General features: G+C 37.5%; 1 protein-coding gene and 1 non-coding gene across 16 annotated transcripts in view; both read left to right on the top strand.

Annotated features, from left to right (window-relative positions):
- Window positions 1–16,408, top strand: part of FOCAD (focadhesin) — a 371,528-nt gene that overhangs the window by 145,367 nt on the left and 209,753 nt on the right. For all 15 annotated transcript variants that reach the window (XR_011995526.1, XR_011995525.1, XR_011995524.1 and 12 more), the window contains 3 exons: window positions 794–998; window positions 5,075–5,281; window positions 14,105–14,192. Coding sequence is in view for 10 of the 15 variants with exons in the window: in XM_072728177.1 (XP_072584278.1) it covers window positions 794–998; window positions 5,075–5,281; window positions 14,105–14,192 (500 nt within the window). In the remaining 5 variants the exon portion in view is untranslated. The remainder of the gene's footprint in view (window positions 1–793; window positions 999–5,074; window positions 5,282–14,104; window positions 14,193–16,408) is intronic.
- Window positions 15,697–15,800, top strand: LOC112922023 (U6 spliceosomal RNA). Its single transcript, XR_003235363.1, has one exon. It is a non-coding gene; the product is annotated as a U6 spliceosomal RNA (small nuclear RNA).

Below are 16,408 nucleotides of genomic sequence, written 5' to 3'. Positions count from 1 at the left end.
AGCAGAGGTTAAATTATGGAGGGTTTGTAAATTGGGCTAAGGACTTTATCTTAAGGGGGGCATACTCTTTTAAGCTGGTTAATGACCTGATCAAATGTTTATACCTAAAGGGTCATTCTGGTACTTTAGTGACTTTGGATGTGGAGTTATTGAGATATATTTAAATCTAAATAGAGAGGAAAGATTTGTAAAGCCTTCCTCCTTTGCATGGGAAGAGCTTAAGAGGAAGGACTTGGCAAATGACTTTACCTCTCTCTGCTTTAATTTTTGCATCTATGTAATGGGATGGTTTTATTTCATAGGGTTGTGGTGAGGATGACTTGAGTTGAAAGGCAAAAAGTGTAGTAGATTGGGCATCCCATGTGTTAGACAAGTAAATGTTAACTATTCATATAATCTTCCTGGAACGTCCATATGGTTTTGTTTTACATAGACTTTCACCTATAGAATTTTTCCAAAAATGAATGCCTATGTCCTGTTCCTGGAGAGTGGATCCTGATATCTGTAATTCCAGAAAGGTCCTAGGATAATTTTGAGGTTCACCCAAGACTGGTCCTGTAGATGTTATTCTGATATGCAAATAGAGATTCTCTCAGTCCTGGGCATTTCTCCTGGTACACAAAGAACTGATTGGCATGGATCCAGGTAGGTCATGGTGGAATTGAAGAATCATGAAAGAAAGTTACCCTTGATAGTATCCTAGTTTGTGATGAACTCTAAGTTGATGTTTGACAATTACTGCATGGTCCTCTGTTTAGCTTGATGACTGGCTTATGTGTCAAATGATTTGCAGGTCAGAAGTTTCATGTATCCAAATAATGGCACCATTTCTGTGGTATCTATATTGCGAACCATCCCAGTTACAGGAATATGCTAAACTCCGACTAACCCTGCTAAAAGTCTTACTTCAACCCTGGGTTCCTAGTGACATGGGACAGCCGTCCACATTGGAACAACAGATACTTCAGCTGTGTTGTGACATGGTTCCGTGTTTGCAGGTAAGGCCCCTCATCCTCACCGATAGACTGTCAGCACCAGTGAAATGTTGGTTGTTATCATCACGCATAAAGTAGAACCCGTGTGATTTTCCAGCTTGGAAATAAGCCTGGCTTGCTTTCTTTCTTTCTTTCTTTCTTTCTTTCTTTCTTTCTTTTTTTCTTTCTTTCTTTCTTTAAAAAAAAGATTGTATTTATTTATTCATGAGAGATACAGAGAGAGAGGCAGAGACATAGGCAGAGGGAGAAACAGATTCCTCGCAGGGAGCCTGATGTGGAACTCCATCCCCAGAACCCAGGATCACTCCCTGAGCCAAAGGCATCCCTAAGCCTGGCCTTGGAAATGCTGGCAGGGATGAAAAGCTGAGACACCTGCACCCCAATGTTTATAGCAGCAATGTCCACAATAGCCAAACTATGGAAGGAGTCTCAGTGTCCATCGAAAGATGAATAGATAAAGAAGATGTGGTCTGTATATACAATGGAATATTACTCAGCCATTAGAAATGGCGAATACCCACTATTTTCTTTGACATAGATGGAACTGGAGGGTATGATACTGAGTGAAGTAAGTCAATCAGAGAAGGACAATCATTATATGGTTTCACTCATATGGGGAATATAAAAAGTAGTGAAAGGAATTATAGGGGAAAGGAGAGAAAATGAGTGGGAAAAATTAGAGAGGGAGACAAACCATGAGAGACTCCTAACTCTGGGAAATGAACAAGGGGTAGGGGGGCACTTGACGGAATGAGCACTAGGTGTTATAGTATATGTTGGGAAATCAAACTCCAATAAAAAAAAAAGCTTGCAGGCTTTTGGTGATGATGAAGTAGCCACACCTAGATTTAACCTTAACATATATCATGTTAACTAAGTTTGCAGAAACAGAAATCAGCACAGTCCATTCGAGGATTAGTAAGAATGAAAACTTTGTGTTGTTCAAGGAAGACTTCTCAGGCTAAAGAATTTTGAATTGAGTTTCTCCTTGTGGTAGACACAAGAGAGTTACAAGAAAAGAAAAAAGACCTGTGTACAGATTAGGAAAAGATGTGCCTCTGGGCAGACACAGCCCTGGAGATGCAGGGCTTGGCCAGATGAATGGTGGCTCCATTCCAGTTTCCACGTGTCTCCTTACAATGCAGGTAGTGACCCTGATGCCTCCTGCTCGTGAGAAGCCCACAGTCTAGTAAGGGAGTTAAGATGAGTCTATAAATTCTCGTAATTTTTTTTTTTAATTTTTATTTATTTATGATAGTCAGAGAGAGAGAGAGAGAGAGAGAGAGAGAGAGAGAGAGGCAGAGACACAGGCAGAGGGAGAAGCAGGCTCCATGCACCGGGAGCCCGACGTGGGATTCGATCCCGGGTCTCCAGGACCGCGCCCTGGGCCAAAGGCAGGCGCCAAACCGCTGCGCCACCCAGGGATCCCAAATTCTCGTAATTTGAAGTAGATGGATAAAAGGTGTTTAACAGGTATGGATAAAATGCCTGGGAAGTTAGAGGGAGAAATAAATAAGAACTAGTTTCTCCATAACTGCAGATTAAAAAAAAAACAACAAAAAAACAAAAAGCCAGTAGCCAGTGTTTTGTGATGTTAGTGTAGTGATTAATTTATTAGGCTGTTTCTCTCATTGTCGAGCTTTGTCATTTGCCTAAATCTGGGTACCATGCTGCTTAGCTGATTGAGGGAATCTGAATATTTTTCAAACTGATCACTTGAGGTCACAGATGACCTGTTTTAAGTTTGTGTTAGCAAAAAGTGACTGCAGTGAATCTTGCCTTTGCGACTCATAAATAGGCTTTCCTGTAATCAAGGCAGAGAAAAGTTAATTAAAACGAATTCTCCTGTGGCTTTTCCAAAGCTTTTGTTTTGTGTGGGCCATAAGGCAACGTATAGGCAGGACATCTTGAACTGGGGTATGCATTTTCCATCACATGTTTGGAGACCCGGTGTGCTGTGCTTGGGTGGATGTTTGCCTTCATCCTCATGAACCTGTTCAGACCAGCCTAAATAACTTCTACAAGTGAGCTCTGTAGGATATTTTTAGGAATCTGTGGCTTGTTAATATACTCGAGAGAGGTGAAGAGAAAAAAGGGGATAGAAACATTATTTGGAACTATGGAACTAGCAACATAAATACATTTGATCTCTTAACAAATTGGCTTTGTTAGAATACGAGAATTCTGAGCGTCAGGAGGGATCTTAGTGGGAACATAATCCATTTTCCCACTGATTACAGGTATTTCTTAAACTCTCTGAGATAACAGTTCCATGACTAAATATTTAAATGATAAGAAGCATGTTATTTTGCAAGGCAACCTTTATTTTAAGTACTTCTAATTGACCTGCATTTCCCTAAGAGTTTACCCATTAGTCTCTGTTCAAAGAACACAACAGAATAGGCTTTAAAAAAAAGCCAGTTTGCATCCTATTTTATGTTGTTTCTTTCTTCTTTCCCTTTTTTCCTTTCAATCCTTCCCTCTTCTCTTTCCTTCATCACTTTCTGTACTAGGGTTTCCAGAATTTTCATTGTCTGTTGCCAGGAATTCTCTAGTTTATTAGTGCTCAGAATATGTTATTATGAAATGTTCTTTTTAGAGCTGAATATACTCCTATATTTGTCGGCTGACCCATACTGTGCACGTGAATAGAATCTCATCAATTAAAAAAAATTGTTATTTCAGAAATAGCCATGCCACCCTGTTGACCCATGATGGGGCAATGGTTAATGAAATTTCTAATTTCTTTTCATGCCACTTGCTCTTTCATTTTGTATTTATGGCATTGTCTCTAGATTTACCTGGCTTAAACTTCATTATTGACTTTGGTCCAAATAGTTCTTTCTTTTTAATTGTGACTCTTGTCACTGCATGTTATCCATTGCACATAATCTAGTGCTACATCGATAGGAGATTACTTCACAAGTATTGTAAAAAATTTTGGTAATACTAAAGATTAGAGAGTCTTTAATGCTAACTTGTTGAGGTTGCCCCCCAATTTTTTTATTATGGAAAATTTCAAGTATGCCCGAAAAAGACATTCAAGGAAACATATTGTTCAATCAACACGACGATTTGTTTGTTTTAAATCTCTTCTTGGTGGCCTTTTGCTGCTCCCATTGTATATTTGCAAAAGAGTAAAAATAATTTAGCTACTTGACTGTTCACATTTATTTTTTAATAACTTAGTATTTTCTGTCTCTTCTCTTTTGATCTTTTAATGTCTTTTTTTCCCTCTTGTTTGCTAGGAATTAATTTTTCTCTTTGTATAACTTAGAGTCCTTTTGGGTTATTATGGTGGAAACGATTGGTGAAAGGTACAGCTGGTCAACTGTAGGCTTTCCTCTTGATGGATTTAACAGACACAAGGCTTCTGATTGAAGCAGATGGTTCATTGTTTGTAATCTCTGGTAAATGCCAATGTGTCTGTGAGCAGGACCATATCCTTAATACCAACTCCAGAATTTTGATCGGAACAGCTGGGTTTGAATTGAATTGGGATTTTCAAGAGCACCCAAGTCCTTCCTATCTAATGTATTAGCCTGTTGAGAAGACACCCTACCATTTGAATATGGTCTTTCATTGCATCTGCCAAGTGTGGAAATGATGCTTTCAGTTAAGGGTGTCTGAGCAAATATCTTCCAGATGAAGGGCTTAGTAGTACATTAGAATAACATGCCAACCCTTTTCTTCCAGGTAACTGTGTTGGAATTGTTGAAAGGAGAGTTCATTTGGAGAACTCAAAACCAACTTTAATTAATTTTCTTCAACATGTTGGCACTGTTGTATTATTTGTCCCAAAAAGAAAAATCTGCACTTAGAGAAGTCAGAAAAACAAATGAAAACAATTTGTGTCAGCCAGCAGTAACAAAAAACGGTAGCAAATTGTACTTTGGTTAGTGACAAAAAAAGGCAGAGTTTAGACTTGGCTTAATCCTCTTTGAGTTATGTAAATGTCTTTATCTCTTTAAGTTTTTAAAGGTTTAGAAAAAAAAGATTGTTAATGCTTCTTTTTTGGTTTAAAATTATCTTTTGTTCTGTATATTATTTTCATATCATATAATGACTTCTTTAAACAGGTAAAAGATTTGATCCAGACAACAGAAGTGATGCTGTTTATTGAGGAAGTCTATTTAAGCCTTCTGCGTCATCCCATTTTCTGGAAAGTTCAGCTTACTCAGTTGACCCTTCAGCTATTGTGTGTCTGCGAAGTCAGCTTAAAGATAACTGGGGAATGTTCATCTCTAATTCACCTGTTAGACCACAGTGTTGAACTTCTGATGGAGGTAAGGATAGTACAAAATTTTAATATGTCTATTTTCCTAATTGGATCTTTGAGTAGCAGGGTGAGTGTGCTCTTTTATTTTATTGCATACCAAATATGTTTTGATCAAATATTATTAGATCATACTATTAATGTACTATTGTCATCTATTATATAAATGAGGCACCAAATTTGGAGCACCAGTTATGAATCTACCACTGTGGCATTTTTTTCCCATTTATTTATGTAGTACACAAGTATTGAACACCGATTATATGCCAGACTCTAGAGAGTATATATCTAAAAAGACACTTTTGTGATCTCAAGGGACTTACAGACATGCAAATAAATAATTTAAATAACTGTAGTACGATAAAGGTAAATGATTTTATGGGAGTATGTGCACTGGGAGTACAAGTTAAGGGAAGTAGGGCATGAGTTCAGATTTGAGGGTGTCTGCTTGAGTTTGCCTGATACAGGAGCACCTGGATGGCTCAGTGGTTGAGCATCTGCGTTTGGCTCAGGTCACAGTCCTGGGGTACTGGTATCCAGTCCCGCATCAGGCTCTCTGCAGGGAGCCTACTTCTTCCTCTGCCTATGTCTCTGCCTCTCTCTCTGTGTCTCTCATGAATAAATAAATAAAATCTTAAAGAAAAAAAAAAGGGTTTCCCTGATACAAACCAGATGTTGGGGAGGCATTCCAGATGTGGAATAGCATGTGCCCAAACACAAAAACATGACCTAGCACGGCAGCCATGACCTAATCAGAAAACAAAGTGTCAGTATTGCTGACAGATTAATATGTAGGAGGTAAGGCTGGGTCTACCATGAAAGGTCTTCCATGCCACGTGAGTGGGTTGACAATTTTATCTTCTAGGCAGTGGCATGCTATTGGAGACCTTTCTGCATAGAGGTTCCCTCGTATTTTTGTATGTGGACGATGGCTGTGGTGGGAGAGTGGAGGAGGTTTTAGAGCAGGGCAGTGCTATTAGCACAGGAAGCGAGGAGGCATTTCTTAGACAGCTGGGGTGGCATAAACAATGCAAATTTATTTCTCACACTTCTTGAGACTAAGAAGTCCAATATCAAGGTGTAGACCAACTGGATTCTGGTGAGGGATATCTTCTTGGTTTGTAGATAGGTGCCTCCTTGCTGTGTTCTCACACGGTGGGGAGTGAGCAAGAGAGAGCTATGATTTCTTTCTTTCTATCATCTATCTATCTATCTATCTATCTATCTATCTATCATCTATCAAAAAAAAAGATTTTATTTATTTATTCATGGGAGAGAGAGAGAGAGAGAGAGGCAGAGACACAGGCAGAGGGAGAAGCAGGCTCCATGCAGGGAGCCTGATGTGGGACTCAATCCCGGGTCTCCAGGATCACACCCTGGGCTGAAGGCAGCCCTAAACTGCTGAGCCACCCAGGCTGCCCTATTATTTCTTTTTAAAAGAACAGTAATCTTACTGGATTTTGGCCCACCCTTATGACCTCATTTAATTTTTAACTACTTCTGTACTCCAAATACCAACAGATTGGTAGTTAGATCTTCAACATATGTATTTGTGTGGCAGGGACACAGTTCAGCCCATAGCAAGGGGCTAATTAGGGGAAGAGAGTAGGAACAAGTAGAAGAGGGAGGGAAAGAGAGAGGGAGGAGATGAAATCAATAGGGCTTTGTGGCTGATTAGAGGGTCAAGGAGAAGCTCCTTGGCAGGGTCTCAGCTGTCTCTTCTGAGCACCTGGAGGGTACCATTCACTTTGTGTAATGGTAGCTGATGTTGGAGGGAAGATGATAAATTTGGCTTTAGATATGCTTGTTTTGAGGTATGTGTGGATCACGGGCAGTTGGTTATAGGGTTTGAAAATTCGAGATGGAAGCTGAGACTAAAAGTATAGATTTGTTGACCGCTACTTTGGAGTGGGGGTTTTACCCATGGGATTACATTACTTGGGTTTTCTTGGAACTCCAGGGGCTAGAGTGTACTGAAAATGAGAAAGTGTGGCCAGAGGATCCTATGACAAGCGGAAGAGATCAGGACATGAAAATCAAGGAAAGGCTCTTTCAAAAATGGGAATGGTCAACAGTGTTATGGAGAGAGTGTTTAAAGTAAGGTATGGCAAGTACTCTTAGGGTGCAGTAAATAGACGTTTATTGTTTACATTAGAGGAAGCTGTTTCAGTGCAGGGGTGGGGTGATAGAAACCAAATTAGAATAAAGGAGAAAAAAAAAAGAATAAAGGAGTAAATGGTAGATAGGAAACAAACTGAATATAAATGTTAGCGGAGAGTGGGAGCCAAGGAAGGCTCAAGTAAGTCATTTGTCAATTTGTCAACCTCGTGATTAGTATGGTTTTATAATTGCTAGGACTTTACAGGTAATATTACATTTTATATAATTCTATATTGGTGTCATATAATATATATTACTTATGTATAACAGTAATATATGATAAATATTGTGTAGTTATATGTTATCTATTATGTAACATCTATTAGCTCTAGTATATAACATGTTATATATAACATGATAAATAATCATAGAATAAATGCCAATGCAGATGTATAACTGTGTGTAATCATACCTATTAGATACATAATATATGTTATATATGCTATATAATATTTTATAGATGAGATATGGAAAACATGTAAAAATACAGTTCTTTTTACATTTTGGATGTTAACCGTTCATCAGATATGTCATTAACAAATATCTACTCCCATTCTGTAGGTTGGTCTTTCATTTGGTTAATGGTTTCCTTTGCTGTGCAAAAGCTTTTTATTTTGATGCAATCTCATTTGTTAATTTTTGCTTTTGTTGTCCTTGTCTGAGGAGATGTTGAAAAAATACTGCTGAGGCCAACGTCAGATTGCTTACTACCTATGTTTTCTCTTAGGAATTTTATGGTTTCAGGTCTTTTTTTTAAAGGTCTTATTTATCTATTCATGAAAGACACAGAGAGGCAGAGACATAGGCAGAGGGAGAAGCAGGCTCCCCATAGGGAGCCTGATGCAGGAGTTGATCCTGAACCCCGGGATCACACCCTGAGCCAAAGACAGACACTTAACCACCGAGCCACCCAGGCATTCTGATTTCAGGTCTTATAATAAGGCTTTAATCCATTTTGGGTTTATTTTTATGTATGGTGTAACACAGTGGTCCAGTTTCATTCTTTTGCATGTAGCCATTCAGTTTTCCCAGCATCATTTATTAAGAGACTGTCCTTTCCCTATTGTATATTCTTGCCTTTTTTGTTGAAGATTTATTGTGCATATACATGTGGGTTTATTTTTGAGCTCTCTGTTCTGTTGTATTGATCTATATATCTGTTTTTTTGTCAGTATCATACTGTTTTGATCACTATAGCTTTGCAGTATAATTTGGAGTTTGGAAGTGTGATACCTCCAGCTTTGTTCTTATTTCTTATGATTACCTTGGCTCTTTGAGGCCTTTTGTGGTTCCGTACAAATTTTAGAATTGTTTGTTCTAGTTCTGTGAAGAATTCCATTGGTATTTTGATAGGTATTGCATTGAATCTTTAGATTGTTCTGGGTGATATGGACATTTTAACAATTTTTCTAGCCCATGAGCACGTAATATCTTTTCATTTATTTGTGTCTTCCTCAGTTTCTTTCATCAGTGCCTTATTGTTTTCAGAGTATAGGTCTTCCACTTCCTTGGTTAAATTTATTCCTGTATATTTTTGTTGTTGTTGATACAATTGCATATGGAGTTGTTTTCTTGTTTTCTTTTTTTTTAAAATATTTTTTTATTTATTCATGAGAGACACAGAGAGAGGCAGAAACATAGGCAGAGGAAGAGATAGGCTCCCTGCAAGGAACCCTATGTGGGACTCGATCCTGGTTCCCAGGATCACGCCCTGAGCCAAAGTCAGATGCTCAACCACTGAGCCACTCAGGCGTCCCTGGAGTTGTTTTCTTATTTTCTCTTCTGATAGTTTAGTATTAGTATATAGAAACAAAATAGATTTCTGTATATTGATTCTTATATCCTGCAGCTTTACTGAATTCACTTATTCTAATAGTTTTTCGGTGGAGACTTCAGGGTTTTCCATGTATAGTATATGTTATTAGAAATAGTACCTTTCTTTTGTCTTTCTTTCTTTCTTTCTTTCTTTCTTTCTTTCTTTCTTTCTTTCATCTTTTTCCTTCCTTCCTTCCTTCCTTCCTTCCTTCCTTCCTTCCTTCCTTCCTTCCTTGTCTTTCACCTCTTTTTCTTGCCAAATTGCAGTGGCTAGATTTCCTATACTATGTTGAATAAAAGTAGTGAGAGTGGACCTACTTGTCCTCTTCTTCATCTTAGAGGAAAAGCTTTTAGCTTTCACCACTGAGTATGATTTTAGGTGTGGGTTTCTCATATATATCCTTTAGTATGTTGAAGTATGCTTCCTCTCTACCCACTTTGTTGAGAGTTTTTATCATAAATGATTGTTGAGTTTTGTCAAATGCTTTTTCTGCATCTGTTGAGGTGATCATAGGATTTTTATTCTTTTTCCATAAAGGTTGGTGCATCATGTTGATTTAGAGTTGTTGAACCATCCTTGCATCCCTAGAATAAATCCCACTTGATTTTGATACATGATCCTTTTGATATATGGTTGAATTTGGTTTGCTAATATTTTGTTGAATTTTGCACATGTGTTCTTTAGGGGTATTAGCCTGTGGAATTACACAATATTTTAATTTAGAACAGTAGTGATGCCTGTGAAGGTCACATGTATAGTGTTTTCCTTTTGCTCAATATTTAACAATTTTAGAGGGAAGTAAATATAAATAGAACTGTTAAAATACTTGTGGTTTGTAATTTTCTACCCTCACCTCTGGCCCAGTGTTTCTGAGGTTTAATCAAAAAAAGAAGAAAAAAAAAAAGAGTAGGAAAACTAACTTGCAAACCTACATTCTTTATGGTCACATACAATTTGAAACAAAATAAAGTTGAATAAGACGTTCTTATTACCTAGGCTGAGGCTAGATCTCTATTCCTATGTCACCGAGTTTATCAGCTGAATATGCAGTTCAAATACTAATACTACATTAACTTTTCTTTTCCCCTTGTTATTTTTCTGTTCTTCTGTTGGAGATGTTTCATTGCATTCTGAAAATGGATGCACTTCTTTTGCTATATTAGTTTCAGTGAATTTAGTCTTGCTTGAGTTTTTTTTAGCCCTGTTGGAATCATCAAAACCTAAGGTCCTTTCCATTGCTCTGATCAGCAAAATTAGGCAAAAATGATATTGATTGTGAGGCAATTGGGTTGCTGTCAAAGTGAAGCAAAAGCTAAACATCCCATCTTTGGGAAGGCCAGGATTCCGTTTTCTTGAAGACCTCACCACCAGCTGACTCAGTGCCACTCACCTTTCTTCACTGTGTGTCTTAGTTTAAATTTTCAGTCTTAAGAAAAATGATCTGACTGGTCTAGCTCAGATTAGTCCCCTCTGACCTGAGGACAGGGGAGTTAGCAAAGTTGTGGCACTGGAAGATTGTGTGAGCAGGCTTCCATCTCTGTTGTGTCTGCCTTTTTTTTTTTTTTTTTTAATGCCTTGTTTTCACTTAAAAATAAAAGTTTTCCATATTATTTTGTTTATAGCCATATCCCTGTTCATAGCCATAGCCCAGTCTACGGACTTAGTACCTGGTTTATTGGTGGTGCTCAGTGATACCTTTCATTTGAATTGAGGACAGAAAGTGTGCATTTCAAGGTTAGCTGTTATTAAAAGTCCTGTGACATCTGTGGTCCAGTGTAAAGGCATTTCCTCCTCTTTTGTATTTTACTTCCTTGTTCCAGTTAGGCTCTGAATTAGCCTGAGTTCCTCTGAAAGTAGTCCCTGAGTTTGCCTAACGTCAAGAGCAGGGCCTGGATTTCCACAAAAGCCAAGGTTTATGCAACAGTTTATTTGCAAGGGTGATGTCAGGAAGCAAGTGGGAGAGGGACCAAAAGCATGAAATGCTGGAAATGGGAGAGGCAACGCAAGTATTTCCATGTTGCCCAGTGCTACACACAACCAATTATTGATTGCACACAATATTCTGAGAAGTGTTTTGAAATATGTCTCAGAATCCTCCAAAAGGATCTAGATGAAAGAGGGAAGCATTTATTCTTAGGCTTCTATTGTCAATTTGCCAAGCTTCAGCCTATGGGGTTTTAGCTGTCCTGTCCTCTGGATCTCTCACTGGTTGGGGGCAGAAAGCACAAGTTACAGTAGCAGTACATATAGGATTTGAAATGGCATATGAGATGTTTAAGACAGCCTTTTATTAAAAGACCTCATTGCGTGCTAGCGTTGTTTGGTTTCCATTAAAAATCAAACAGTAAGCTCAGAACTGTAAGCAATTTAAGCTTATCTAGTATAATCCCCTACTATTCCTTTTCCTTAGTTTTGGTGCCTTGCTCTCCAGCTCATTTCCTTTCCCTTTCTATTCTGAATAGGCCAGTCTTCCTCTTCTTGGAGAATGCCATTTTTACTTGAGTCTTTCCACCTTTAAGTTCCATCCACTTAGGGGCCCTTGGGTGGCTCAGTCAGTTAAGCATCCGACTCTTTTTTTTTTTTTAAATTTTTATTTATTTATTTATTCATGAGAGAGAGAGAGAGAGAGAGAGAGAGAGAGAGAGAAAGAGAAAGAGAAAGGCAGAGACACAGGCAGAGGAAGAAGCAGGCTCCAGGAGGGAAGCCTGACGTAAGACTCGATCCCAGGTCTCCAGGATCACGACCTTGGCTGAAGGCTGCTCTAAACTGCTGACCCACCTGGGCTGCCCAAGCATCTGATCTTGATTTTTGCTCAGGTCATGATCTCAAGGTAGTGAGGTTGAGCCCTGTGTCAGGCTCTGTGCTAGGCATGGAACCCACTTGAAGTTCTCTCTCTCCCTCTGCCCTGACCTCTCTCCCTCCATCACCACAAACTCTCTTCCTCTCTCTCTTAAAAGAAAGAAGTTCCATCCACTTAGCATGCTCCTAGTCCATGTCAGAACCCCAAAATGTATGTTGTGGCCCTGGAGTCATAGTTTGTGTGGAAAAGGCTTTCAAGTATAGACTTAGTATAAAGTCCTACTTTGATTTGTCTCTGATCTTCTTGATAGCCAGGAAATTTGAGATTTAAATGACCTTGCTACTTTTTCTTTTCTCTCTTTTTTAAATGGATATGCAGAATATGAAATGAAATTGAGGAATTGTTCATGACAATGGTGTGATACAAGAAGTGTATTGGTTTCAAAAATGCATTGCTTGTCCTCAAATACCCATAGTTGTTGCTTCGTTGTTCTCAACTGTATTTCAAAGCAGTGAGCAGAATGAGGTCCAAAGACACAAATTAGAAAATACTTCATTAAAACAATTTACTTTCCTTCTTTTGTTGGTTTTTAAAAGTCTGTAAGCAAGCACTTGGGAAGAATTTACAGGTTATTTTCACTTTTTAAAATGATAAAGCTGAGATGTAGATGTATATTTATTATACACTTATTTGTGCCAGAGTTAATAGCATTTCTGATTATAGCTTCTGAGTTTGTCAGACTAGTTTGTTTTCTCCAAGTGTTTTCTTAACATGTGGATCTACAAACATTTCTTTTTCTTTTTCTTTTCATCCTGATTCATAGATACTTCTGATCTTAGTTGCTTCTGTAAAATTTCAGAATGAAGTAATTTTGGCAAAGTGTTCTGGACCTTTCTTCTTTAGTTTCAGTATTTGTTAATGTTTTCTTTATTTAGAAGGCTCAAATAACATATCTCTTGGAATTTACTTATTAGAACTCGATGTTTACATCCAGTTTTTCTTTTTCATTTCATTGATACAGTTGGTGAAAAATAATGATTTTCAGTTTCTATGGTTGTTGCTTTGCTACATTTAAATATGCTTAATAGATTACTGTAATTTAAAAATGATCTCTGCCTCCCTGGGTATTACTGTTTCTTTTTTTTTTTTTTTTTTTTTTTTTCTGAGGCTGGTCTCAGATTTCTTTTTTTTTTTTTTTTTTAATTTTTATTTACTTATGATAGTCACACAGAGAGAGAGAGAGGCAGAGACACAGGCAGAGGGAGAAGCAGGCTCCATGCACCGGGAGCCCGACGTGGGATTCGATCCCAGATCTCCAGGATCGCGCCCTGGGCCAAAGGCAGGCGCCAAACTGCTGCGCCACCCAGGGATCCCTACTGTTTCTTTTATTAAAATAACGTGACTTATTTTTTATTTTTATTTTTTTAAAGATATATTTATTTCAGAGAGAGCATGCTTGAGCAAGCAGGGTGAGGGTAGAGGGAGAGGGAAAGAAGACCCCCCCCGCCCCCCCCACTGATGATGGAGTCCAGTGTGGGGCATGATCTCCCTACGTAGGGATCATGATGTGACCCTAAACCAAGAGTGGGATGCTTAATTGACTGTGCCACCCAAGTGCCCCAAAATAATATGATTTATTAAAATTTGTTAAGTGTAGTTCTTTATGTAAGTTATATAGATGAATCATGCCTGTATTAGGTGAGTAGATAATTGACCTACTTTCAGAAGTGAAGTATTCTTTTAGTATTTCAGGTAGTTTTTCATTGATTTGAAAGATTGTTTTTCAAGATGTGTCAGTGTTTGTTGTGTTAAGGCATTTTCTCTTTAAATTATTTTGGTGTATAGCCTCTGCTCTTCAACCAGATATGATAACATTTTGAATTTATGTGTGATTGCTGTGACAGTCACCATCCTTCCTGTAGCAGAGCAGGCTTACTGTAAATAACTTGGTAACAATAGGTTGGTGATCTTTCATGTTAAATACACTCTTCCTGGATACATGTTATAAAGTCATGGCTCTGGGAACTTCTTCAACTCCTTTCTTGTTTTTCTTTTAGGATTTTCCTGTTGAACTCGTCATAATTGGAATAGCTTTACTATTGCTACAGACTCCAGCAAGTCAGCAGAAGCCAATCCTAAGTCTAGGTAAATAAAAATACCCTCAAAAGAGTAAAATGTAAACATAAAAAAAGCGTTAGCAGGAGCCACTTGAGTTATGGGACTTGAGCTATGTGTATTATGGTATAAAGTCCTGTGTACTTTGAATTTTCATTCTAGAATTTTCCTAATTAATCATTCATTCTAAAATAGAACTTTGTTTTTCTTATCCAACAAGATGTTTTGTGCAAAGGCTCCATATGCCATAATTTACCAAGTATCATGGCTGTCCATTAAGACATTATAATCTAAATCATGTAGTAATGACATTGGTCAATATTTTGAAAGGCATCTCAGCTTATTTACAGCTTATTCATCAAACTGAAAATCAATAGCATAAAACCTTTGGACACAAATTAAGTGTTTAGCATTTACATTTGTTTTTTAAACTCTATATACTTTTACATTCAAAATTGTTGCAACATTGAACAAGATTTAGCTTATGGTTATTATATTAACCTAGCTAGAAACAAACAAGAGGTAACATTCTTCTGACTCTCCAGAGTTGACTTCAGCAAGAGTGAGGAATGGAGCTTTTACCTCCCGTTGAGGAGGTAAAAAATATTCTGTTTAAGAATATGGTAAAAAATCAAGTTGAAAGGCCTGGCATATTGGCAACCAAGCCACACCTTTAAAATGCAGCTTTTATGCTAATGTTGCCTCTCTTTACTCCATGTAACATCTATGTGTAGTAATGGAGGATCTGTCTAAATTATGTTGCCTGGTGCCATGATCTGGTGATATATCCCAACCCTCATTTTAAAGTGCTTGAGGTAAATACTGATTGTGTAGCTCATTGTAGACATTTTAATTCATCATAATTTTGAGGGTGAATTGCTCTTCCACTTACAATCTGTCTTGAGAATGGCTTTAGCACACAGAGGGGGCCCTTGGCTTCATACGCTGGTTTTGTCTGTTGGTCTTGTGCTCATTTGTGCCTTCCTCCTGAGCTTTTTCTGAACTGCTTTTGCCTTTTTTGTTGATTTTGTTGTTCTGCTAGCAGTGCACATGGCATTTCCCATATGTATAATTTGCCAAGGCTGGTACTTCTGACAGCCATAGTTTTGTTTTCTTCTTTAAACAGCTTTATTGAGGTATAATTTACCATAAAGTTCAACATTTTTGGTGTAACAATAAAGTGGCCTTTTTTAAAAAAAAAAAAAAATGAATTTACGGAGCTGTGCAACCAGCACTATAATCTAGTTGTAGAACGTTGCCATCATCCAGTGTGTTACTTTGAAAAGTAGGGAATATCACTTGTTTAGTATATTGGCAAAGAGTGTTCAAATAGGGTAACTGAGAAGATATTGATGATTTCAAATGTAACAAATGCATAGCATTAATACAATATTATGCTTCTTAATTATTAACACTAGCCTTGATTGTAAATAGCAATTTGTAAAAATGCTTGAAAGATTTATAGTATAGAAGATAGAAATGTGTGCATTTCTTGTTTTATTAAAGATAATAGATTTTCATAATCTCTCAGACAATTATGGATAAAGACTAATATTTCATTTGGAATGATAAAGAAAAGATTTGCATGGCCCCCTGTGCAAAGGTAACATGTACATTTGTGAAGTGTCCCATATTTTAAAAATTTAATTAAAGAAATTTAGGCAGAAAAGGTCAATTAGCAGTGTTAGAGTAACATGAGTTTGTACTTCATACCATATTCAGGTTTGACTTCCAAGTGATGAAAAGAAAAAATTGACAACTCATTGACATGACTTAAGGCTTGTAGAAGTTTTTTGGTGTAATGGGGGAATCAGTTGATGACTTCAATAATCTAGCTTGGAAGTTTATGAATAACATCTTTTGGTAAATTAGGCTTCATCTAATAATTGTAAAAAATATATAACTTATTCTTATTCTTATTCTTATTCTTATTCTTTAACTTATTCTGTTAATGGCCTAGGGGAGATTATACATGTAACTAAGTTATTGTACATTTGTGCATGTATTTCTGATGTATAAGGTGAATGTCCATGTTAAAGAGAATCATCTTTAAAAATGGGTTTGATTGTTGCTGCTTATGGACTTTGAGACTTTTTCTGATTAGCTTTTTAGCAATTTCACTGAAGGACATCCCTGCTTCACCTTGTTTACTACTGTACCTCAATATAATTTTAACCTGGGTTTTTAAGGGAAGCATGCACATTGGTTTAAAAATCCACTGATCAGGAACTCTGTCTCTTGGCTCT

The sequence above is a fragment of the Vulpes vulpes genome, chromosome 12 (genome assembly GCF_048418805.1).
Source record: "Vulpes vulpes isolate BD-2025 chromosome 12, VulVul3, whole genome shotgun sequence".
NCBI lineage: Eukaryota > Metazoa > Chordata > Mammalia > Carnivora > Canidae > Vulpes > Vulpes vulpes.
Note: the sequence above shows the minus strand (reverse complement) of the source record. Positions and strands in the feature narration are given on the sequence as shown.